At 39.1% G+C, this 27177-nt stretch overlaps 1 protein-coding gene across 1 annotated transcript in view; it reads left to right on the forward strand.

Moving 5' to 3' along the window:
* The window catches only part of pdlim4 (PDZ and LIM domain 4), a 43584-nt gene that overhangs the window by 3570 nt on the left and 12837 nt on the right, over positions 1-27177 (forward strand). Inside the window, exons 2-3 of the mRNA XM_005452538.4 lie at positions 5986-6137; positions 16054-16135. Of these exons, the coding sequence (XP_005452595.1) occupies positions 5986-6137; positions 16054-16135 (234 nt within the window). The remainder of the gene's footprint in view (positions 1-5985; positions 6138-16053; positions 16136-27177) is intronic.

Genomic DNA, 27177 nt, shown 5'->3' on the forward strand with positions numbered 1-27177 from the left:
CAGCTGTTTTTTCTGGAATATGATTGAGTACATATTTACTCTCAGTGGACTAAATGACTCAACCAAGTCATGTCATCCCACAATTGTTATTCTGCTTGTATTAGGACACTGGAATTACTGAAAATGAATTAAGAGTGAATGCAATTTCGGTGCATTGCAGGTATATATCACAGAACCTCAACACCATTTGCACCCTCTGAACTTTCACTGTACATCTGTCACATAGCAGAGGCAGGACATGCGACCTACAGCCACATGGGCTATTTCTCAGACACTGCTGTGTATAATAATCAGCTTCAAGCTGCTGTCTGGGAGCCTTTTTTTTTCTCTCTAGGCTAGAATTACAGATGCTGCATTTCCACAACAAACTGAGCGAAATATAACAGATGGGTACCCTTGAAGAACTTCCTGTTGTCAGTGAAGCTGCTGAGCTCTTAAAACAGTATAGGGCAGAGGGAACAATGAAAGTCCTTGGGTGGTTTCTAAGTTTTTCCTGTTCATCTGGTTATCTGATGTATGAAAGTGGCTTTCAGTGATTGTTGGTATTATGATATCCATGCTGCAGTTAGACTTCAAGTGTTCTCTAGGGGGAAAGAACTGGGCGACTGCTCATATACTCAGAAAACATGTTTGTTTCAGTGTATTTGCTGCGAAAATTGCAAAAGAATCTTCTGGTGGTCTCATGATCTTGTACAACATGTTCAAGCATCACATGATGAAAGGAAATTTCAGGGAAAGCACAGCACATGTGCAAAAAAACAGAAGACAAAACAGTCAGTTATTCTGCTAATCTGATTACAAATCAGATTGACTGGAACATCTCTGCCATTCTAGATGCACTTGAAAGCATTATAAAGTGTAATTACTTTAACAGGGCTCTCCCATTTACTTGGCTTCTCATTTAAGTCTGACCCTGCATCTTTAATCATCAACTTCAGTGTTGCTTATTGGTCTTGGCAGATTGAGCCTCTTTGTTTGAGTGTGAATAACACAAACCAGTTGGAGCCTCACACTCCAGGCGATGTATTGGCTTTTCAAGGTCATAACCATGGTTCTTATCTCAGGTCCAACAAGAAAACAAAGGCCTGAGACATTGCCAGAAAATTATTCTCTCTGTTGCTAAGATGTGCAACTCGGCAGTCCCACCCAGCTCAAAGTCTCTCTGTGGAGTTTATACACGAGTACAACATTTGAAAATGACAGGCTCTTCTCATTTAAGTGTCGATCTGGTGATTTGCAGGTGAGGAGACATTTAGATAGAAAGCTCTGGTTGAAACTTCCCAGAATAAACAACTGTTGCTTTAGCAGTATTGAAATAGCTGTAATTCATCGTGAGTCACATCTTAATTACACAGCTTTTTAAAAGTTGGTGGAACAATACAACAGTCTTATGTAAACTATTGTCTGTGCACTAGCTCTCTGATCAGTAATCCTGTAGGTTCCTGTAGGCCACCACACCTTATCATCTGTGAATCTTTATTCTACTTCTTTATTCTACTACCTGGTCTGAAAAGACTTGTGATTGGCCCAAGTAAGTTTTCCAAAGACTGAACTTGAATGAGAATATGATAAAAGGGTATTATTTGTGACACCCACTCACTCCAAACAGTTTTGCGTACTGCAGCTTTAAGTATCACTACAGAGCAAATAGGAACTTTTCAGGAACTAAGACAAACACCAAAGGACATTTTAAAGTCCCTGTGTTACCTTGAGAAAACAAAATACAAAAATAACGTCATAACCTGTCAGATTACTTCATCATGAAGATGATGTCACACTTGAATGAGTTTTGATGCAGCACATGCAGCGCGTAATGTGCAAACACACATAATCAAACATTTACACATTTACTCTTTTCTTTCCTGTGTTCTCAGCCTCATTGCTTCTCTCGAGTACACGTCCACAGCGAAACCACACTCCAGCATACTCACCAAACCTCAGCGTGCCACATGATGACTCTGTGTGACATGAGGCTGTCATTTGCTAACCGCTGTATCTGTTAGCATTTAACTGTGTCACTGTTTGTGGAGTAGCTTCTTACGGGAATGGGGATGAATGTTTAGATTGCCTAATAACCAGTTGCTAAAGTTTCTTTATGCACTGTTGATGCTTCCCTTCCATCATGACTGCCTGTCTTATGCTTGAACACCTTAAGTGACCTTGCCGCAATAACAAGTGCCAAGTTTCTCTCTACTCGACATATATCGTACCACTTTTTTAGTTTAAATCTAAGTTGTTCTTTACAGATGATAAAGAAACATACTGAGGAAAAAATACGATGACTTGATTGTGATTCAATCAAATAGCAATTTGATGTATTTCCAGTTCACTCACTACCTGGGTAGTGGGTAACCATGCATCATTAACAGCCCCACGCAAGTATGACTGTGCAGGAAGAGTTGTGTTAAGATAATGCAAATTTTTGTAGACTTGGTTTCAGCACTAGCCTCATTGCAACAACATATGTCAAAGTAATCCATTGAGGTCATAACAGTTTTTTCTCAGCTCAGCTTTCCCCTTTAAGGATGATAGCATTGTAAATAAGTCATGTGACTGTGACATTATTCTCTACCAGAAAGGTTCTAACAGTTGGTTAGTCTTATGGTTTCTTTCTAAATGTAACCAAGTGGTTTTGTTGCCTGTAAGTTACAAACCTGTGAAAGAAAAGGAAAAATTATAATAAAGAAAAAGTCCTGATCATGTTAAGTCAACACTGATTTTTGGTCTCACTTGCAATATAAACCTGTCTCCTGGGTGAAAGTCCTGCATTTGATCCATATGTCAAACACTCCACTTTCTAATGGCTTCACCCAACTTTCTAAAGCCTGTGTAATAGTTAATTGACGCATTTAGCATAATCTACGGAAACTAAACTCTAGCAGCTAAGAATACAGCACTATTGCTGTTGTTTTTAATGAAATCCTTAGATATCTGTGGGACAGGAAAGTAGGTTTACTGGGTGAAAATTAGATTTGAATTCACACCAAATGATAACCTCTAAGTCAGGTCATTTTGTTTAAGTGATGTCTTTTCTTCCCCTCCAGATTGTACAAGAAACCCCGTTTCATTGTTCACAACAAATTTGGTCACATCATTTTTGAGGAGATTGATGCTTTTCATCCTTGAGTTACATTTTTTATTGTTATTTCTGCCAACATATGGAGCAATAGGAAATGGATCACTTAACTTGTGGTATGCTGTTGTGAGTAAGAAGACCACAATGATATGACATAGATAAACAAAATATCCATTTGTTTTTTAAAAGCTGTTTCCCAATCGTGTAAACTTTAACGCTCTGTAGATCTAAGTAATTACATCACACACAGAGTTAATATAGCACATTATGCATATGTGTGAACTGTATAGCTCTACATCATCCTAACATTTCCTTGCAGATGGGAATCTTTTTCTGTTAGTCACTCCATAGTCATGCTGTTGTGGTGCTTGGCATACTACTATATGTATTTGTTTGTAGGTGTACTAGTAAATGTATCTGAGTAATTCATTCGCTATGCTGCATGGCCTGACGCTGAGGTGACGTTACTCTGTTGTTATTGCATGTCCTTCATTCCACTTAGACACAATCCAGACATAAAGCAAAGACACACACAAACATCTGACATGCATTCTCACAGGGGAGGTTGTGCTAAATGACAGGGGCAAACTATAACCTCCAGTTAGTGTCTGTGAAAACAGGCACTGACAAACAAGAATCCATTATGTTTCCAACTCCAAGAAAAGCTTTGTTTGTGCCTCTGCTCCTTTGAAAGGATCTATCTTGAATTTACAGAACTTAGATTACACTTGCTCAGTTGTTTATGCCAGGCTTCTACAAGAAGCAGCTTATAAACAATGGAAGCTTAGGTGGGTTTGCATTTCCCAGGGACTCACCGAAACACACAAACCTACTCATACTCCCCACAGTTTACCGGAACTGAGTCGGGGACATTGGGCGGTCAGAGGCTGTAAATTAGGAATTCCACATTTGAACCACACGACTCAGCTATTAGTGCTTCGTGGAGCGTGAACTTGTATGCCTTTGCTCTTGAAATGCTCCTCCCAGTTAGTGAGTCTGCTTCTCTTTTACATGCAGCTCTCTTTGGATTCTGTTTATTTTTCCAGACTTTCAACCAATCATATCTTTATTTAGCTTTAATTACATTACTGAAAAGTGCTTGTGAAAATGTGTTAGATCATGGTTTTTCAGCCTCCAGAGACAGTATATCTTAAGGTTTAACTGTCATTGCAGTAGACATTATAAGAGGGTGTGGAGTTAGGTAGAGAGTGGTGTGGTATGAAGATGAATGAGCTCAAAGAGTGATGCACTTACCAGCTCGCATGATGAAACAAAGATTAGTCACAGACCCTTGATGTACAGGAGTAATAACAGGATGCTCTCCAAAACCATCAGTTTCCTTATCTTCTTATCCTGATAAATGAAAAGCAGGTTTCTGCTTTTTAGGTTGCCTCATAATTTCTTTAGGATAATAGGGCTAGCAGGCTAGTGTGCAGTCATGCACTGTAGCTTTTTTCTTTTAGTTAATTTAGAGGAAACAGACCATTTCTCCACCCCCTCCAGGGACCAATCTTTTGGTTTAAGAGAAATAAGAATTTCAGTCAACCAAGATTTTGCTTGGTTGAGTACAGCCCTTGTGATCAACTGGAAAAAGCAAGTCCAGATGATATAAAAATGTAACATATTATTGCTTAATATTCCCCCCAAAATGGTGCAGCTACACAAATCATCATCATCATCCAGCTGCAGGAATCTCACATTTAATGGCTGGGAAAATACAGACAAACTAATAGCCATGCAGGTCACTGTTCACAGCACATTACACATGCAAAAAAGACTAGAGACATGATGACAACTGTTCACTTTGCATCATGATTTTTGTTTCACTGCTATAAAAGACTTTTTTTGCTCTGCAGCCTGCCAGATGACAGCGACTTGTTTTACTGCGGAGGAAATAAGCTGCAGTTTCTTCTTATTAATGTCAGACAAAACCATATGATCAGTCAGAGGCACATGTTTGTGTATGTGTAATAACTGAAAATTGATATCACATGTGACTGCCCTCCCCCTTACTCTCCGTTGGGGCTCAAATATCCACTGACCAGGAGAGTTTTTAGGAATGAGAGATCACAGAGAAGAACCTGCTCTCTAACCCTTGAAAGAAAATCTACATTAAAGAGGTGGGGACATGCTGTGAAGAAATAAAAAGACAAAAGGAAATGCATGAATTATATAAAGAACTTATTGCACAGATGCCTGGAAATGAGTCTAACATTACACAGATACATTGTTGTTCAAGGTTCATGTGCAAGCCTGGTTCAAAAGTAACATACTCCCCAGACTTGAAACTGTTCACTGTTTCAACTTGAGCTGATTATAAAATTACACATGCATAGCCTCAGTGAGGTATTGGAAATTTCTTTTTTTTTCTTTTTGGCAAAAGCTACAACCATTAGGTTAGTTAATGTAGCATATACCAAATTATCTGCTTATTGGCCTGCTGTTTAACCATTCTACACATATGAAAAAGAAAAAAAAGGGGGAATAAAGAACCAAATCAAATACTCTTAGCCATTTGTTTCATCTTGTGCACATAGATGGGGTTATATTGCATGGATGGTGCTACATAACTGGAGTTCATTAAATTCCCCCAACCCACACACACGGCTTAGCAACTTTTCTGATGAAAACCCCTGATATGGATTTACTGTATTTCAAAAGGCTGGGTAGATAAAGTGTTACCCTTCCTTCCAGGTATTTCACCACCTTTAAAAGTGAGAAGAACATTCACTTGTGTCATTGTTGAAGGCTTTGTTGACACTCCCAGGAATTCTCTTTTTCATTTTTCTTTTTCTCACCAACAATTTGAAACCACTTATAATGGCTCTTTATTTTCTCTTTTCTTTTCTTGGGTGTGTTTGGATTGTTGTGTGTGTCTGTGCATATCCGGTATGTGTGAATGTTGTTAGGTGACACCTGGCAGCAAGGCGGCCCAAGGTGACCTGTGTCCAGGCGACACCATTCTGGCTATCAACGGTGACGCGACAGAACACATGACTCACATGGAGGCTCAAAACAAGATCAAAACCTGCACTCAGCAGCTTACACTCAGCATCAGCAGGTATGGAAACATGAGACTACCTTCACCGGAAAACTGGTGTGTTTAAACCATAAATTGACCTGTAATCACACTCTTTCAGTTGGGGGAGTGGTTATATTTAGGGCCGCAAAACATTGCAGAAAAGAAAAGAAAGCGAATCTTTGAAGAAACACTATGTTGTACCAGCTGAATAGTAGCTTACTATTAGCCAGCTAACTGTGTGGCATCTGTGAGTTGTGTTCATGTGACACACTGTACATTAAGCGTATTTTCCATGAAGGGTGACCTCACTGGAATTTTAAGGTTCAGAATAATTGGATATCAGGAAATGCTGAGCTTTCTAATCAGTCGTCACTGCTTTGAACCTTATAAGAGGCAGCTTATGAGTTTTGCTCTGAGGCTCATTAAGAAAATTGAGTTGAAAACCTTGACAGATTTTTTTTTTTGTATGACTCAGGTCATTTATTGCCTCTCATCCAGAAAAACATGTTGGTGATTGGTCTGTTCTGCCTGGCGCCGTCGAGTTACAGTGACACTTCACCTAGAAAGCGCTGTCAAAATCAATGAGGCTTGTACATACAGTGAGTCAAACTGTGACCTTTTCAAATGGTATTCTCAGGTCAATATTGTGCATTGGTGCGCTTCATGAGTTGGAAAATGATCATCGTTTTCGACCTGGTATGTGAGGATGTATGAACTGACCTCAAGTGAAGGTCAGGAACAACAAGTTTCTGTCAACATAGCAGAAAAAAGATCATCCATCTAAACATTTAATGAAGGAGTGGGGTGGGAGACGGGTAGGTCAGGGGTGGTTGGAGGTTAAAACCAAGGAAAATCTGAAATGTCAGTCGCTTCCCACATTTCTGTTAGATGGTTGCTTTGGGTTGCCAGAGTACTGGAAAGTGCAGAGCGAATCTGGCAACCTCTAAATCCCATCCCCTCAGATGGAGAACACTGTGTGGTTTCAGCCTCAGTTACAAGTGACAACTGCCAACTGGTGCTTCAGCTCTCTCCTTTTAGGGCAGAAGACAACGCAGTCTCTCTCCCTCTCTTTCCCTTTGTCTGGTTAGAAACATGATGGTTATTCGCAGATGGGAGTGTGAACAAGAATTATTTCTGAAGTAGTAAGACCCATCAGATCAGAAAAGACTCTAAATTCAGATTTTTTTTCTGTTTCTGTACTGTATTTGTGTTTTACAGTATCCACTCTAGCATAACAACTCCTCCTCCACCCCCACAGCCTGTAGTAGGAACCATCTACCCATATATCAAGCTGAGCAACTGAGCGTTAAGTGGTTTGTCCACAAAGGGATTGTAAATTTATTTGAGGATACATGAAATAACATACTGCACAAAGACTAACAGAGATCATCTGTAGGTGTGGGAGCAAAAACAGGCCACTCTCACTGTTTTACTGGCACCCTAATGTTCCTAAATTCAGCTTAAACTTGCCCTAAAGTAACCAAACGTGATTAACGCATTAAGAAAGTAAGAAGTAATTTAGTCATTTAGCTTGATAAACAGCAGGAGCATTTGAGAGTGATGGGTGAGACCCAGCATACAGTAAAATAGATTCCATTAGTTGAATCTTTGCCTCATGCTCCTTCTTTTTTCTGTTTGTTTTACCACATTGGCCTAGCTACAGGATGTTTACAATGGCTATCAAATTTTAGGTGTCATTTTTTTGTGGCCGTACAAAAGTGGAAAATGTGTTTTTTGTACACATTCCCAATGTTTTGTAGAATGCATTTAGCCATTATTTAAATAGATGTAGTGCTTAAACATTGTAATGGGTTGGATTGAGGTTAAAATGATTTGAAATGAATGTGTCACAGTGTCTTTTTAAGAGTATCAGAATCAATTTAATTTAAATTGAGTTTAGTTTTGTAGATCTATTCTAAAAGCAAAAAGTTTGAGCTACAAGATTTTTATTGTTTGTTGACTGTTTTTAACTAACTTACTTTTAAATTAAACCCACAAGTGAACCACAAGATACAGCCATGTTTGCTCATCATTCCGCCTTAATACCCCTTTGAACTGATAAGATAGCATTTGGACACAGAGCAATATAATAAGAGGCTGGACGAGACTAGCTGCTGGAATGTGACCTTTGTGCTGTTATTGGTTAAATAATTACAATGTAAGCTGCACTTCTGGTGAACAGGAGGAGGGCAAAGCAAGTATGAGAGATAGGCATGCACCCTTGGCTGCGGTGCACAGAAATGAGCTGCTGGTGAAGTGGAGGCAATAGGGGTTACAGCAGAAGAAAACAAACACTGTAAAAAAATCATGTGAAAGTTTAGGATTGTGAGATAGAGACTTGATAAGAGACGAGAAGCGGTGTTAAAAGTTAAGATGGCTGGGAAAGATAGTGTGAATTTGAGAAACAGCAATAAGCTTGGAGGTTAAAGCCAAAAAGAAGAGCAGTGAATCAGTGAGAACAAGAGAGAACTGCCTCTACGCTTCCAAGGATGCTGTTTGACAACCAGTACTTTTTGCTTTATGTATTTCTGGTAAACACAGTTTAGCTCAGAGACCCTAAAACCAGAATTATTCTTCCTTTTTTTTCTTTTGTTCTTTTCATCTGAGAGAATGAGACTGCAATCAGTTATTTAGTTGGCAATTCTTTTTTTCTTTTTCTTTATCTTTATCTTAATCTGAAAGCTGTCATTTCCCACCATGCATTTCTCTACTGGTAGGTTAAAAAGGTGGCTCTCGTGGTGGTCCACAATATCATTCAACTGCTTCATGAAACTGCAGTTTCATTACAAGATGAGGGGCTCATTGGAGAGGTAGCTGATCATTACGTTATTCATTTCCCTCAAAGTAGACCTATAATTGCATGAATTATTCATGTGTGCTGAGCTTGTGCATCATCACTGTTTCCCAGGAAAAATATTGTAAAAGGCGTCATGTTAATAAGCAGCATCTGTCACTATGACAACAAACAAAATAGAGCTGTCTTTGAAAAATAAACCAAAAAAAATAAAAAAATAAAAAAATTCATCAACAGGAAAAAATGAGAGATTTTGCCAAAACTACTAAGAAACCAATCAAAGTAAACAATACAGAACAAATCACAAATATTGGACTGAAAAAATTCCCAGATTTAGTGAGCTATAAAAATCAGCCACATGGTAGCCTGTTCTCTGGCTGGTGAAAAAGGTTAAAGTGGTTAGTCAAAATGTATCCTTCAGTGGGGTGTAATGTTCATATGTGAAAGATGTCTGTCATTTATTGCAAGAGATTTGAAATATGGACCTTTTCTGTTTATTGGAAACACTCCTCAGTTGTGGGCTACAGAAATAACTGAGGATTATTTAATTGTAACCATTCATTTTGGAGTCAATAGCTGCAAATGGGAGTGACTCGAAGAACCCATGCTGACTCACTAGAAAATAATATTTTAGAGGACAGCAATTCTTAGACCTCATTAAAAGACTTCTCCATAAAATACTCCAAACAGTCACGAGAAACAGGAGACCTGTAATTTTGTGCTGCTGCCGATGGACAAATATATGAGTCTACACGTCTGCTGTGAACCAAAATTACAGTACACTGCGCACATCTGAGCTTGAGGTCTCGTGTAACACAAGAACGTTTCTTTCTAATGTGTTCACGTTTATAACTTTCTTAACCCCCATTTATCACAATTTCTATTATGGAGCCTTTTTAAAAGCACTCAGCTTCAGGGAGTTTCTTGGTAGGTGCCTCTGGGGACTCAGAAAAGCTGAATAGGATGTAAAGGGTGATTATAGAAAAGAGATTAGAAGCTCTGGTTGTGCAGAATTCCTTTACAGTTTGTGGTACATTAAATGTTTGAATTTGTGCTTTTATCTTGATTAATATCTACTTTTATTGCAGATAGTAATTTGTTATATATATATTTTTTAATATTACTAAACTTATTTTCCCTTAAGTATAACTAAATGTGGTACAGGTAACCTTGGACATCTCCTGATTTCATTTAGTGTCATTATCATGTAATTCTTAATGTCAACACCTTATTTGTCCTAACGCAGACAAAACTAATGCTTTTGCATTTACCTCGGAAGTCAAATGAGTTGGGAGTGGTGTTACTGGAGTAATAAAACTCAGAAAAGCAGAAAAAAACAGGATGGGTTTTCCTTCTTGGCAAGGTAGAACCATTCATATATCACTAGCAGTACAGCACCATGGGTTTTTTGCACACAGATGTAGCATGTTCATGGCTAGAACCTGGTCAGTGCATTGCATATAGCTTGTTTAGCGATTTACAAATATGCAATACTGATGAAAAGTTTGACAATTTTGTGATGATTTACGTTCACAGCTGCCACTTTCGATTGTTAAGACGGGATTGCTGAGGTTACTCCGACTTTCCAAGTTGGAAATCCAACTTGAAGGGGGGTTTCAGTTGAAAATCTTGACAAGTAAAAGCAAGCCATGCAAATTTTATAGCTTAGTTGTGTTTTAGCCTTTCAGCACTGATATATTTATCAGTTACTTTGGGCTAAATCATCAACTCTTGCATGTTAACAGGTTTAACCGTGCTTCACTGTGGTTTTACTGGCATAGTCTACATTATTTTCTCTTCATACAGCAAGTGGATGCTGCAGCTCTGTTCTCTTAGAAAGGATGTGTTTTTAAAAAACAACATTTTATGTAGATTTTAACATATGCGTAAAAATTAATTTCAAAAGAGTTTCACTTATGGCTGCTTGTCTGTATATTCCAAGAATGTCAAGTACTACAGTTTGGTCAAACCTGCTCATGTCATAAATATGCACTGGGTTCATGGGACTAGTTACTTAGTTTCTCATTCTTAAAGAATTCTTGTAAGAGACTCCTTAAAATGGCTACTTGTTAAGTGTAACTTTTGAGCATGCAAGATTAATGTTTTAAAGTGGCAGATTTAAAACTAGACCTTACTTCGCCTGGATGGTGGTGGAAAGCACTGGCTCAGACAAATCTCTCACTGTTGTCCAGCTGCATCAAGATGATTACCATGAAGGCTGTAGCAAGTGAATGTTTTACATCATTTTCATACTTATCAAACCTTTCGTTCAGCCCCCGTATTCTGGATGTGTCCACATTTATTACATCACTTTTACATCACTTTTTTACTGAGATGTTTTGAGCCATCTACCCACTGAAGAAAAGAATTACACTGCAATGGAATCTAGCCTAAAATTAATGTGTGCTCTTGTGTGTATTTCTGGCATCATACTGGCAGAACTATCAGTTTAGCAGGAGGAAAGATTATTGAGATTGAATGAAGTGGACAAAGTGGTGAGAAGAAAAAAGAACAGAGGGAAAATTAGGAATAAAAAAAAAAAGGTAACACGTGGACAAGGAAGCAAGGAAGGTACTTCGAGGTCAACACTTACACACAGCTTTCCATTTTCCAGCAGGCCTGTCAACACTCTGCTGTGAGGCAAAACACCCTTGCAAGTTTTTCTCAGTTCCTTGTGTTCATATGGAGTCGTGTCATCTCAGGGTAGAGGAAAAATGGCTTATATCGCCTCCACAGACACGCAGTGTCCAAGTTCATGTAACGTCAGAGGACCTGGCTGACTCATGAGGCCCATTTTGGAGTTTGTCATGTCTGCTTTGACCAGACATAAATAGAATCTGCGAATACATGAACCAGCTGTGGAAGAAAGCTTCTCCTTGCTTCTCCTTTTTCTCATGCTCATTCTTCTTTTAACCTCTCCACGTCTTACCATCCTTGTCCATGACCTCTTGTTACCATGCTGTTATCTCCCTCTCAAAACCTAAATCCCACTCAACTAATCCACTTTTCTTTTTATTTCTTCACTTTGTTTTTTCCTTCTCTGTCGCTTCCATGGAGCCTTCTCCTCCCTGCAGTTTCCCTCTTTTTGCCAGAGCTTATTGGAGAGAACACTTTGGCTTCAGATGCCTGGGAGACAGATGATGGTGGTTGGGATTTGTGTTTTCCACTATTGGTCAGGCTATTCGGAAAGAGTCGTGCTGGGATGGCAAGTTAAATGTGCTGAAAAATGAGTCATGATTCCTGGGCTGCATGTGTAATTCTGACTGTGTCTTGTTTTGCTATTGTAAAACATCTTCTGAAATATATATGCCCTGTTGCACTTATTTTGAACTGTCAGTGTTAGAAATAGGTCCAGGTGCGAAGAAAAGTTGCACCACTGATGGTTTAGACCTTTAAAAGTCAGTTCTTCCAAATAACATAAAAGCAGCATTTCCAAATGTGTATATAGTTTCAGCTCCTTCATCTCTGGGGTTTGGCTTCCACTTCCAACAATTGTGGTCAATTCAGTTTCACTTGTGACAGAAAAGTTGCGGCAGCAGCTGAAAGAAAAATATCCTGGTTACTGAGAAAATACTTTATACAGAGAATCATAAATACGTTCTGTTGATCTTCTTTTTATTGACATAGCTGCAGAAAATTCCAGGGCCAAGTTACAAAGGTTTTTTTAATCTTGTGTTTCAATACTTAGGTTTGCATACACTTGTCAGAAAAAGAGTTGTAGCGAGTGATGGTTGATTAAATAGGTCCAGGATTCACTTACTGGGTTGTTAAAAGCTCACAGGCATACTAGACATGCACCATCAATGACTTCCACTCATGCTTTGATGCTTTTGGGTGTGGTTAAACATGCAATGGTGTCGTATAAGGCTATGATTAGGAGAATAAGATGGGTAACACATGTAGTATGAGTGCATATCTCAGCCCTACAGATGCAATTAGATGTGTGTGTGTATATATATATATATATATATATATATATATATATATATATATATATATATATATATATATATATATATATATATATATATATATATATATATATATATATATATATATATATAATTCTGATCATGATCCGAAGAGTAAAACCAAAACAAGAAAGAGGATGTGAATTCAAACAGAGAAATCAGACAGAGAAAAGACAGAGTGAGGTCGCTTTGGTGTAGAATTTGCCTCTTCCTTCTCACTTTGACTTAATGACCCGTGATTCACAGATGAAGAATTATGCACAAGGCTGCATGGGACCAAAGGAGCACAGGACTCCAGCAGGGACAAAAACAAAAAGAAACCTCCAAAGGAACCAACTTGTCTACACCCCTCCACTACCAGGGTTGTTTTCTCCTGTTTCTTCATCTCATCATTCCTCTCACACTCTCCAAAGGTCTCCTTTTTTGTGGTTACAACTGTAACATCAGCGGAGTTCGGGAGGCTGTGTTGCACAAGAGGTCGAAGGGACGATTGTTCCTCCCTTTCCTTCTCTTCCATTGATCTTGTCGGCGCACAGATGGAGATTTTTTTTGAAGTGTCCCTTTGAGATCTGCCAATGAGACCTCTAAAGCTGCACTTTAGAGAGTTATTGCCTCGTCTTAGATTCTACAGAAACAACCCCCACTTAAGTCCTTGCACAGAAAAAGGACATACGGCCAGGTCCAGTGATGACCAAAACAACTTAAAATTGTCCTTTTTCAGATGGCTTTGATAATGGAGTAAGACTCTAAGTGAACCCTGAAATGATCAGTTGTCAGCCCTGTCTTAATTTGAGGGTTTTCAGCCGTCTGCCCCATGCTCCTTTTTGAACATTGTGGTCATGTGCAGCCAAAGTAAACTCATCTGCTGTTCCAAGATCCAGATCTCTCCAATCAGGAAATTAAACCTGGCAGGGGGAGGTCAGGCAAGGGAAAATATGATCATAGGAAAGAATAGGAAAATCATTGTGATGACTTTTTTTTCTTTTGATGTTCTGCTTTCTGTGTGTTTCCATTTCCGCTTTTCTTTCATTTTTTTCTCTTTCACTTTTATCTCTTTTTATCATGAATTTTTATCTAACATCTAACTCTTCATTTTTAGGGGGATTTTGTGTTTCATACTTTCTTTTTTAATTTTAATCCGATGAAAATAAATCCATGGGATCTAAAAATTCTTTGCCTTTGTATTGAAGTTGATATATTAGAGGTAAGAATATTCACCCGTATCCTTTGACATCATGGTGCTTTTGTGACGATGAGTTTATTTCAAAGAATATTTCCAGACAGATTTTACTATCCAGGCCTGGATCAGACAAACGCATGCGCACAATCAGGTGGAAAGTTAGAGAGACAATCGACTAATTAATGAATGTTTAGCAGAAGTGTTTTGGATGTAGGATCCTCATGGCCCTGGGTAATCTGGGTGTCCTCATCACATCACACTTGTTTGCAACAGATTGTTTGTGTGGCTATTTTTTTCTATTACATAACATACATTATGTTACATTTGACATTGCCAAAATAGTTTCCAGAAGACAAAACGACAGCTGTGGCACAGTTTTGTTTCAAGTGCAGTGCATATTTTTTAACTAGATGGTTACATGATTTTGACATCCCTCTTCAGAGTGACCTCTAGTATAATGACCACTGTCTGCCTCTCATACTTTCCACTTACGCCTCTGCATTCAAAACTCTGTTAAGATGGATGTACGGTAAATTCCTTGTCTTTGGTTTTCACCAAATACCAATTCAGATAGGCCACTTCAGACTGAACTCCTTTCAATAGGGTGTTTGTATGGTAGCTATCGCAACCAAACATTCTGGATACATGAAGGCTTTCAATTTCTGAAACGTGGAGGAATTGGTGGAGGAGGGGGGGTGCAGGGCTCATCCTACGCAGTAGCGCTTGTCCATCTGCAGACACTTGGCGCCTCATAAGAGCGTCCTTGATAGCAACACCTCCATGGTTCATATCTGAAGCATTGGCTCAGCTCATGCAATGATGTGCCAGCTGCCAGCCCAATGACCTCACCTCTTTAGACGTCAACCCTCCCCCCTGTGGGGGTCAACAATGCATTCATGCACTCGCACTACTTCTGTTAATGGTTTTTATGTCTTTGTAGATGAATAGGAAAGTGAAGAAAAGCGCACATACACACAGACACACACACACTGCTGTCCTTCAGCGTCATGTCCGGGTGTTACTGCTTTGGAGGTGGGATGTTTTCCCACTTGACGGCCAACACTATAGCAACAAAAGCCAGATGAACTAAAGAATTCCCCTTGATTCTTTTATGTGACCGGAAAACTTCCACTAGTTGAATGTGAAACTTGAAAGTTAAATAGCATTGCAAGTGAACCATTAGTAATGCCGTTGGAAATGAATAGCACCAGTTTATCAGCTGGAAAATAAGTTGCACGCCCTTATTTTCACCAGAGTATTTTATTTTGGGTCTTTCAAAAGAAGAAAAATTGCTGTGTGCCCCTGCTTACCATGTGCTTTCATAGAGGCTCATTCAGCAGTGCTATAAGTAATGTGTTTTATCATTGCTGTCAGACAGTAAGTCCTTTTACTTTTATGTAAGAATATGCAACTGGAGTCAATTACTGATAATCTAAACAGGAGAGGGGTAAGCCTCAGATTCCAGTAATTCAGCTATCGCTACTTATGACAAATCCACGGCCCAACATACAATGTGCTCTTCCAGTGATAGTTCAAACAGTGGATTTATGATATAATGATGATGACATTATCTTGGTATCAGTGGGAGGAAAGTAGCTTTATCCCATTAAAAATGTGAAACCTGCCAACTATACATAGAAATCCACATATACATGCATGTTCATGCTCAGACTTTACCTTGAGTACTGTGAGTGTTTTGGCACAGAGGCATCCTGCACTGCTAACATTCAGTAACAGTTATGGGATTTTGTGTGATCCTAAAGCTGTCATCTTTCCCATCTCCCTTCAATTCTAAAACGATTAGAGCATACAGACTACTTTTATTTTTCTGGGTTCATTTTCAGACATTCACAAATGCTCTTTAGGTTCCTTGGGAAAAAAAATAAAAAGATGTCAGCAAAGAAAAATCCATACTCTCAGCAGAAATCATTGCTTCAGCTTGGGTGTCAGATGGCATTGGATTTATCTGACACTCTCTTTTTTCTCTCTCTCATGGGTATTGTCTTTCAGATCAGGATCGGGAGACAGAGTGTGGTCACCAACAGTTAGTGAAGATGGCAAGACAAGCCCTTACATGGAGCCCGACTCACAGGTAACCACTGTTTACAGTGGATTTCCCCAAGCACAAGTCACATGCATTTCTTAAGATTTGAATTCACATGAGGTGGGATGCGGTCAGAATTCTCGTTGAATTTCTCATGCTGCCAACCAGAGCGATGGCTGTAACTGCATCATGACTTTGAAGTACAGTTTCCTGGGTGTGAGACCCAATTCTCCTCAGTGACAGAATCCATGGAAACAGGCACAACACTCAATCTTGAAATTGCATGTGCGCTATCATTCACATGATTATAAATGAGATAATGCATCCCACTGTTCACTGGAATAGTTTTGAAATAGTATCTTGATTGTTCTCCAAATGTATGAGCTGCCAAAAGGACATTCAAGGCATGATGAACTCTAGCAGATGATCTTTTCCAAGTTTTCCATTGCTGGCAGGCTAGCAGGTTTCTGAGCATGGAGGAAACAGGAGGTGTGTGAGTGTGTGCACACATAAGCTGTGAGTATGGATATTGTGTGACTGAGGCAGACAGACAATGGGAATATTGTGCTTCGGATATGTGAGAGATGTCCATTCGTCAAGTATTGTGTTGTTGTAGTTGTGGAGTTGCGATTGATCTGTCTCAGCCCTCGTTGTGGCAGCATATCCGTGCTTAAAAGGGTGGGACAGGCATACAAAGAGCCGAAGTGAAATCTATCTGCCCCCTCATGACGGAGTGTCTCGTATATTACAAAAAAGTATTGTTTTCAGGGTAAGAGCCAGTAGTTACGGATGTAATTTATCAGCTTGGTTTTTGGTTCTGTTCTAATTTCTTTATCTAGGATTTTGATAGTTTATTGGAAATAGACTTTCCAAAAGGTTGGGTTGCTTGGTAAATCTAATTAAATAATTTCTCGGTTAAAGTAAATGTCATTGTATATCAAAGGTTAATTTACATTTCCTAATGCGTTAAATGTTTTCAGTGAGTGACAGGTCTGGACTGCAGGCAGGTCAATGAAACGCCTGACTGTTTTACTAATGAGCCACATTGTTGAAATACACCCAGAATGTGGTTTGGCATTCTCTTGCTCAAATAAGCATACTTTCCTTACAGACATTGCCTGAATGGCAGCATATGTTGCCCTATGCCATATGTGCTTTCACAAATGTGCAAATTGCCTCATTTCATGTGTGAGCATGCACCTCCATACGAACTCTGCACTGATACGCTGATTTTTTTAACAATTTTAATTGTTGATTTTAATTTGTCACCAAAAAACAATTTTCCACTTTAATTCCGTCCATCTTGAAAGATCTGAGATAAAGCAACTGAGAAGGTTTTATATGTATGGTGTTAGTCAGAACCTCCCTGACATCACGTCGGAGCGCACCCTCATACTCAAAGTGTCGTAGCTTTTAATCCAAACCATTATATTCAACTCAAGCAAGTAGTTTAATGCCTTAATCTAACCAAATAAAAACTCAATACTGAATCAAAGCTCTCCCATGCAGGATACAAAAGTTCAAAAAGAAAACTCCCACATGGAAAAATGATGCCGCAATGCTCGATATTGCAAAGCAAAGAAGTCATCCAGCTGAATCAGAGCAAGTCATACTGGCTTCAGAAAAAGTTGGCTGATGTTTGAAAGTACAGCCTAATATGGTGTCTTTGGTTAGTGACCATAGAAGTGTGATGATAGCATTAGGTCCATAACATTCTGTTATTTTGTGTATCCAAATAACTAACCAGAGATTGCTGCTTGTGTACATTTAAATTCATAGACAGATCAAATTTCATGTTTTCAGCACTACAGGTTATAAGGCAGAACTCTGTGGTAACCATTTAACAGTGGGGCTTCCAGCTCAGGTCTTGCTTTGACTAAAACAAGAAAATACAAAGTTGGAGTGAGAGGAACCAACAGCTACAGGAATTTCTACAAACACAGACATGCATGACAGGAGGGCTTTGCGTGAGGGTAATATGAGAGCGGCAAATCTGTCTTCCTCATGCTTTCTTCTCTCTGTTTATCTCTTCTCTCCATCTCTCTTTACATCTTTTCCAGTCCTTCTTTTCTTCCTTACTGAAGTCTAAAAATGTTCTCTGGCATCTCATTTTATGAAGTAAACGCGGACAGCTGGAAACCTCCAAGTCAGGGCCGCGTTATTGTCACGCTCAGGTGGAACCTTCTGTGCTTTACAAGAGGAAACATCCACTCCCTAGAGTCACATAAAGAACTCACTCTTTCTTTGTTTCCTTCTTTCTGTATTCTGATTCAGTTTGACCACGTGACAATACTGATTGTTCATGAGATACTTTAGAAACAGTGTATATACCATGAGTTCTGTCCTGACAGAACCAGTTTGTGTAACGTGATGCTTGAGCTAGTGTGGACAGCAAAGCAGAAAGTCACTGTTTCAGATTGTGTTGGTAAAGACTCGAAGCAGTAAATCCATCATTCAAAACCTACCTTACAGCATGACACTTAACTTGCAGCATATTTTATGCTGAAGCATGTTTGTTTTTGGGTGAGAATAAAACCAAAGAGGAACACTTAAACTTACATATTGTAATAAAAAAAAGAAAGATCACCACATACTTCAGTTAACTAAGAATGTTTCAAAAGAAGGACTATAAATTTAACCCAGTCAAGTTCACCAAATCCAGTGATGGCATCCTTCAGGCCTTTTGAAATTGAACATTTTCCTTTTTATTCATGAACTCCTTGACCAACTGGCTTTGCTGGAAAGTCCAGTCTCACTGGTGGGAATTTTCTACTGAGCAGGAAGTGACACATGGAAGGAATGAAGTGTTTCCTTTCACCTTGGGAACACGGGAGATTGTCATAAAAGTCAGTGTGCAAATGATGTATTTTCGGATATGCGCTAAGCAAGCATATGACTTAATACTGTTGTATGATGGGGCTGTTTTGGGAATTTTGGAGGGTTTCTTTTACTAGTTTCAATGGGACAAGGGAGTGTTTCCAGGGAGTGCTCATGTCTTGGCAAGAGTCTCTACAAACTACCGGATACCATACACAACTTCCTGAAATAGAAATGATTGTGATAAAGTGTGGAGAGAGAGATAAAGCAGTGATGAGGTAACTGTCATAACAGAAGAAATAACATGAGTAACTATGACAACCAGTTTTTACCTAAGCTTTTACTGTACAGCTCTGGGAAGGTTGGTGAACTATAATCAGATACTTGGCACAACTTCCAAATTTCATGCAAAATGAAAGGATTAATATAATAATCTGGCTACAAATCAAGCTCCATACTTGGAAAAAATAATAAAAAATACCTTTTTAATTCATCTTCAAGGTGCCAAAAGAATCTCAGTCTCAGTTTTACAGTGTTTCACTTCTCATCCAAGAGGCTTCTTCAATTCTAAAACCAAACTCAGTGCCAGATATTTTATACCCTATACCCTCACTATGAAAAGCCTAAAAGCACTTTAGCCAAGATGTCTTATGGCATCTTTTTTTCTTGTCAGAAACCCATAAATCTCTAATTAATAGCCTAGAACCACTTTGATTATTTCGTCTTCATGTACAATATTGACTCAGTGCTAAATAAACTATATGGACAGAAGTACTCAGATACAGGGCACCAATTTAGCTCACTGTTTGAGCAGGCACCCATATGCCCTGTGGCTAAAACGGAGCACTTAGGTTTGAGTCCAGCCTCCTGTCTAGTCTTCACTGCTGAACTATTAAATAAAGACAAAAAATCCCCCACTATAAATCTAAAATAAATACTGCGACACATTGCACGCACAGGAGGTGCTCTGCCATGGAAACCCGTACCATGAAGCTCCTGGAGCATGGTGTTGGTGCTGATGTTAATGCCAGAGGAGATTTTGAGCTCTGCAGTTATTGAGTCAGCGGAGAGTTGGCGAGTTTTATGTCTCAGCACTTGGCGACCACGCTCTGTAACTTTATGTGGTCTGCCATTTCGTGGCTGAGTTGCTGTGGTTGCGAAATGCTTCCACTTTGCAATGGTACCATTTACAGCTGATCGTGAAATATCTAGGAAAGAAGAAATTTCACAAACTGGTTGCAATGATGGCATCTGCTTAAAATCAGCGACCTCTTAAGAACGACCCATATTTCACATGTTTTTGTAAAGGCAGACTGCCTAGCTGGAGACTATATTTCATCCACCTGTAGCAATAGGACTGAAAACACCTGAATTCAAAGATTAAGAGTGGCGCAGATGATGTAGCTTCATCAACCCCCCCCCCAGAGTAAACAGTCCATCCAATATCCAATGTATCTTCAGTAGTGCAGGTATTTATTATCCGGCTCAAACTGTAAGCCCAGCCTTACTTTTAATCCAGCTGAACTGAAGACAATTTGATTTGATGGCCCAAGTAAGATAATTAATGAAAAATAATTAATTAAAAATATATATATATAATTAATGAAGCCAAATTTGATGTAAAAGTAATATAATAGCAGATTTGCATACAAAAATTCAATCACCTTTTCCAAAAGAAAAAATGCCTCTTTTAAATGGTTATCTAACCTTACGTCTGAATTGTAGCACTTGATTGTCAGTTTTACTGTTGGAACAGTTTAGTGGAGGAGTAATGCAATACCATGGGTTACTGACATTTTGGGTTTTCAAAATTCCATCCCTTAAATCACACAGTGGCAGCTTCAAGTAGGTGGGAATGGCTCGCACTCAATGTTCGTCTAACAGTATTATTTGCCAAGGCAGTATGTAAATGCCATTCATGGCAACTGGCCTATTATTATAGTGATAGCTATTGTGGCTGAGTGCTGTGGCCCTGTGGAAAGAATGAGGCTCCACAATGCGGAAGCTGAGAGGTCTGGATCACACGTCGCTCGAGCTTCTCAGCCCAGGAGCTGGCAGCTGAAACTGAAGTCTCCAAGTTAACATTAACAGTGGCTGACAGATAGAGACCTTGCATGACTTATAGACCATAATTCCTTCTTGGTTTGGAACTGATTTTACTCTTTATATGAATATTTTTTTTCTAATGAATGGAACAAGGCTACTGTTTTCCAATTAAGAACCATTAAGAACAATTTGCTTTTTAAAAACCCAAATATAATTTAAATGTTAAACTCTTCACATTTATACTCAGGTAAAATAAATTGTACTAGATATATTTTGTGAACACAAAATAGATTTACTGCATAAACATTCTGAATGTGTTTTAACAATATGGAGTTATTACTTGATTTCAGCTATTCTCATGAGTTACCAAAACATGTTGAATGGGTCAGGTTTTACTTGATCCCCTGTCGGGAAAACTCAGATCAGCAGACCAGTAAAGCATTAAGAGAAAGTCATTTTAGCAGCTCCACAGGCATTATAGATGTCAGGCCTGTGACCCCACCTATTTGGTTGTTTGTGTTCACTAATCAACCAGTGATCCCCAGAAATGTCAAATCAGTCTCCAGGTTTTCTTAATGGAGCCTTTCCTGCCCCGCTTGGCTGCCGGCATATTGAGGGAATGAAGTCGTTAAGCCTTCTTTGCTTATGGTCCAGAGAGACTGCAGGAGTCTTTGGCTCATTCATATTTAGAAAATTGAAACTGTATCAATTTTGTCAGGGAATAGAGCAACATACCTCTGTGTGTTTATTTCTTTTTAATTTTCTGCTGATTTTTCAAGGCCTCATACTGATATCAAGATAAGTATGGAGCTTTCATATTGAGATCATTTTGATGAACTTTGATGTGTAAATGGTTAGCTATGAAAAGTACTGAACTCAAAATGGCAACCGAAATGAACAAAACAATCAACAGTGATAAACCTGTCGGGCTTTTTTTTTTTAAAATTAATTTGATCATATGATCATATGAAGTCCAAAAATAACATCTTCTAAAAAAAACAAACTTGTTTAATGATTAAAAAAGAAAAAAGAAAAACAAGTATTTCGTCTGCAAAGCATTTTGTTGTATGGAAAAAAGTCTCTTACAGCTGCCTGCCTTCACAGCTGCCTGTGCTTTACACAACAAAGTTAGTTTCCTTACTCAAATCATTTGACTTTCTCTACGAGATAAACTTATTCCAAACCAAATAGTTGTGTTCCCTTAATTGCTCACATTTGAAATAAGCTGCATTCACCTGATATTTCTGTCATGCATTACAATGCTAAAGTTAGCTACTTCATAACAAATCTAATTTCAACCCAGTGTGCACTGCACAGAAGGTAACGTGGACATGACATTATCTCAATAGTTTAATTTAATAGCACAAAATTGGTAAAAATATATCACATTTTTGTGATTAGAGCCTTACATTCCACCATTTTAAAAAAATCTTTCTCCAAGCTCTCCCACTCACCTCCTGCTCCCTGATACCTCCTCTCGGGCTTGCCTTCCTCCCCTCCCAGTGAGGCACCCACGACCAGGACAAGGGAGCCATTAAAGGGCTGGTTTGTGTCTGACTAGTGGTGCAGAGCGCCATGTGAAAAGCTTAATTTTGAATGTCCAGGGGGATTAAACCCTGCAGGAGGGAAGCAGTACGCCTGTGTGTGTGTATTATCAGGAATTTGAGCATGTGTGACTGGCCTCGGCCCTCAGTTAAAGACATATGATTTCAATTAAGGCCCACAACCTTTTTCCCCTCCTCAACCCATCCCCCTCTCGTGTGTCTACCACTTTCTAGCTAATATATAGTTGGGACAGGAGGTAAAACCTCTATCATCTCCCATTCAGTCTCTTATTAATCACAGTAACTTTTAATAACAGTAACAAATAGCAGAACCCAGCAGTGTTCTTCAGTGTTCTCTTTTCTGCCTATCTTTATGCTTTCTTTACTTTTTTGGCACATATCCTCTTACATGGCCAGCCGTCCTGAAGCATTAGCCATGCTTGGTTACCACTAAAAAACAGGTCAGTAAAATCAGATGGCAGCCTGAATTTATGAGCATGCAGCGATAGATGATATTGGTTCTTACAAATAGTTACTGTATTGGTTCCTTATCAGCATTCTGTGTTTCTGTGATTTCTCTTCCTCTTAGCCAAGAGGAATGTAGTCAAGCCTTAGGAGAAAGTGTGGCTACTCTCAAGAGAGAAAAATTTCATTCAGTAAATGTATTTTGTTGAGGTCTAAAGATAGAAGAAAGTTGCTCATATTAATTTTAAACTGTTATGACTAGATTTGAAAAGCAAGAATAGAGAATTCGCAGAACTGGGGTGATTAGGCATTCAAAAGATTAATGCAGCTATCACTTTAAGGCAAAATCTCCATTAAACCTCTAATACACCTTTGAAATAGATGAATAAATCGCAGTAATGGGGAAGTTGGCTTAAATCTGATATTTGTAATAAAAAGAAAATCAAGGCACTATACAGAGGAACATGAAAGCACTAAAAGGTTCTGAATGTTACCAAACTGGCATTTTTATAAGGCAAGCCCCAGATGTGCAGCCTTATAAATCTACCATCCATCCAAAGGAAATATCTGTGGAACAGACGTGCACAACCAGAGAGGAAAGAGTGTTATGAGGAGAATGAAAAAAGACAAAAGGAATGGCTTGGAGTGTGTGGTTCAGTTCCCTTTGAAACAAAAGGAAGCAGACCATATCAGACAGGGTGTTAGGGTGAAAATGGGTAAATCTGTACTTGCTTCTGACAAGAGAGAAATCTAACTAAACAAGACTTTTTAAGAACTTTGGCATTGGTTTTACTCATTTCTTTTCACCGCGGAAATGTTATGACCCATGTGGGACTGGTTTTAAGTTTCTGATCCCCCTTTTCACTGAGATAGTATTCTCTTGGAAATTATACATCTTAGCTTGATACCTAGCTGGACAAAACCAGCTCATTTTACATCCACACATTTGCATGATGTGAGGAGTTTCAGGCATCTGTTAAGATGTCTCCTGGGCACCTCCCTTTGGAGTTTTTCTGGGCACACCCAACTGGGAGGAGACCCCAGGGTAGAGTCACAACCTGCTAGAGAGATTATATATCTCATCTGTCCTATTTGTTAATGTTTGGAATGGATTATACACACCTTCTGGCCTGTTACTAGGTGTGCTGTGCTTAATTTGAAGATAATTATACGGTTGGCGATGGGCTGATACCATTTGAAGAAGGTGATTCTTTTAATCTCCAGTATTGTTATTTTGTGTCAAAATGCAGTGCACGAAGCATGCACCATGCACCATGCAGACATTTGCTAACTCCATATTCACATTTTTTCGGGACATTAGATCTGCCGACTTTGACTCAGTTGGCTTTGTCAGAATTTGCAGTCGTACTTCCCAAAACCTGTTACGTTCTCAGATGTGAAAAATCAGTTGAGTATTTCTTGTCTTTAGGCCAGAGGGTGTTTTGTGCTGCACAGATTACTTATCTGTGACAAGATTGATATTTGAAGTCAGTTCAAAAAAAAGAAAAAAAAGAATTGTTATCATTCTGATAGAAAAGATAACGTTATACATTAACATGTGGTTACCTATCCCTCGCATCTCACTTGTACACATAGCGTCATAACTGTAATGCCTTTACTGTCATTCTGCTGCAGGGGCATGTAACGTAATACACTCTCAGGGATTTTCCTTTACGTGTTTTTTTTTTTTTTAATTTCCTGAATCACCTACATGAATGAGCTTGCTTGTTGAAAGTTATTGTTCTGATTTTTATCTACAGATTTAGCCCCTGAATAAATATGAGAAATGAATAATGAGTGCTAAAAAAGACATGTAGCAACAGTGATTTCTGAAGAACTTCACCCTCATAGCGCTTGGTATGTTCTTAAGAAACAATAAGTTCTCAAAGGGTTGAAATAAAAAAAGAAAGGCGGCAGTAAATCATCGTATTCGAAATTAAAAAGAAAACCTGTCAAAGTGGAAGGAGGGAAGGGATTCGAGCACCCGTGTGATACTGTAAACCATTAAACAATAATTGCAGTCATCGAAACCAGTGTTATGACTATATTTGTAGCTGACCTCTTGCCATACTTTAAATAGAACTAAGAACTGAGTGTAAGTACTGCAAATAATACAGTTTCTTTCCAAGGGAGTCTTCGTTTTTGTCAGAAATACAGAATCTTTGGAGAAAGTGTGTTACTGTACCCCCCCCATTCCTTTTGGATGACGATGGGGCATGCAGCACTGCACATTTCTGATTGGTTGAGTGTCAACAAGGCTGGTCATTCCTCAGATGAGCTTGTGAAATTGGTTTGCTCACCATAAGCCTTTTGTGTGTTTTGAAATTACTTTGCTTTCAGTTGACTGTTTACCAGTAACCACATTATTTAAGTAATAAAGTATGGTAAAGAGCACAAGTGTAGGACTCTTCTCCATGCTTACTTGCACTGTCGCCTGTCCGTTGACAGTCATCTCTACCTACTGGATTGGACTGGTCTACGGTTAGGGTTAGGGTTTGAGCACTTCAAAAATGATGTGGAGTTTGCCTCCTCTTCGCAGTTCTTTAGACCACTGTGGATAGACAGACAACCAACGATCTTAAGGAACCTTTTAGTTTGAGCTAAGACGAATGAGGGTAACTTTGATTAAATTCCCATGAAGTCCCCCATCTGTACAAACAGGGCTAAAGATAACGACTGGAATCTGGTTTGGCTATTCCACTCAGTGGTAAGAATCAGGCTTCAGCTTGTCTCGTTTGCTTGGAGAGAGAGCCGCAGAGAACTGGGTGTTTCTGACATCCTGACCAAAGAGGGTTTGGCTCTTGGTTTCTAAGAGTGCTGAATCTCCTGTCTGCTTGTCTCAACTTTACCATGAATGGCTATCTGCTAGCACTTTGCCCAGAGAGTTACTGTGAGAGTTATATTTGTCTTTATTGTTCATGGTTGTTGGGAGAGTCAGATGAGATGTTTTAAATTTCTTGAAAGTCATCGGTCTTGACTGCAGGAGTCAATGACGAAGTGTTTTCACAAGACCAGGATGTGGGGTTGTTGGTGTCGAAGAGGCGCTGTGAAGTAGTAATTAAAAACTCTGTGTGTGTGTGTGTGTGTGTGTGTGTGTGGTCCAGGCGAGGGCAGAGAACAGGATGACATCTAGCAGAACCCATCTGTTGAAATGACAGGTGTCCTGTTTGCAGAGGCGGTGAACCTCCACCACCTGTGGCTAAGGCCCTTTAAACTAGCCCAGACATAGGCACACATACACTTGCACACATGCATGCACTCAAACTCAATTCTAGTGTCTCACAGTCAACAACAGTCTGACTGTCTCCCTTACTGGTGCATTGCTTAACTTGTAAACAAGTCATTTTATTCTTAGCTGAATTATGTACAGTCTAAATTCATGCATATGCGTGGGCCTCGTCTTTAGTAATTCAAGCTTGCTATTTAGCTCTCATATTCAAAGCACTAAAACACCATAAGAAGTGGTGACATCATTGCAAATGTTGAAATAAAACCTTATCTGTAAAGTTCACTGTCTGATACGGACGAGCCAAGCTGGCAGTGGGTGTTATCACTGAAGCGTGCTGATAAACACCGAGTGTCTCACTGTTGTCAGTGTTGTGTTGGTGCAAATTCATGAAAAGGGCGTTGACCCAGCCATAAACACACTTACACCATACAGTGGTGTAATTGTAGATTGTAATTGTCTCTGCATCTGCCCTGCATTAGTCCGGCACATTCTTCCAAACACGTTGAACACAGAAATTATATGGCAAGAGTCTAGAAAGTCTGCTGCAGCATGTCAGAAAGATAATAATATAATCTTCTGCAGTATCTCAGCTCTGTCATCAACCATGAAGGCTTTAGCTCACAGAAGTAGCCAAAAAGCAGTACTTAAAATACACAAGTTAATCTGTTTTGACAGAAACATCTGCAGGAAATCTAATGCGAGCTCCTTCTTAATAAGCCTTGGAATTAAACAGGGAACAACACAAATGAAGTGGAAAAAGTTTTTCATTTAAACCTCACTGCTGCAAAGCCTCATTCGCAAACAACTGTTCATTTTCTCTCTGACGACTTGTGGTTTTCTAGTCAGGACACCACCGGGTTTGTTTTCTCTTTCATGTTCTCTTTTTATTCTCATTTCCTGAACCAGAACATAATGTTGTATGAGCTATAATAGGTCATTATCCTTTTTTCCCTTCCTTATTACATTAGCAGTTCTCCCTTAATGTAGGA

Source organism: Oreochromis niloticus, linkage group LG10 (genome assembly GCF_001858045.2).
Source record: "Oreochromis niloticus isolate F11D_XX linkage group LG10, O_niloticus_UMD_NMBU, whole genome shotgun sequence".
Classification (NCBI taxonomy): Eukaryota; Metazoa; Chordata; class Actinopteri; order Cichliformes; family Cichlidae; genus Oreochromis; species Oreochromis niloticus.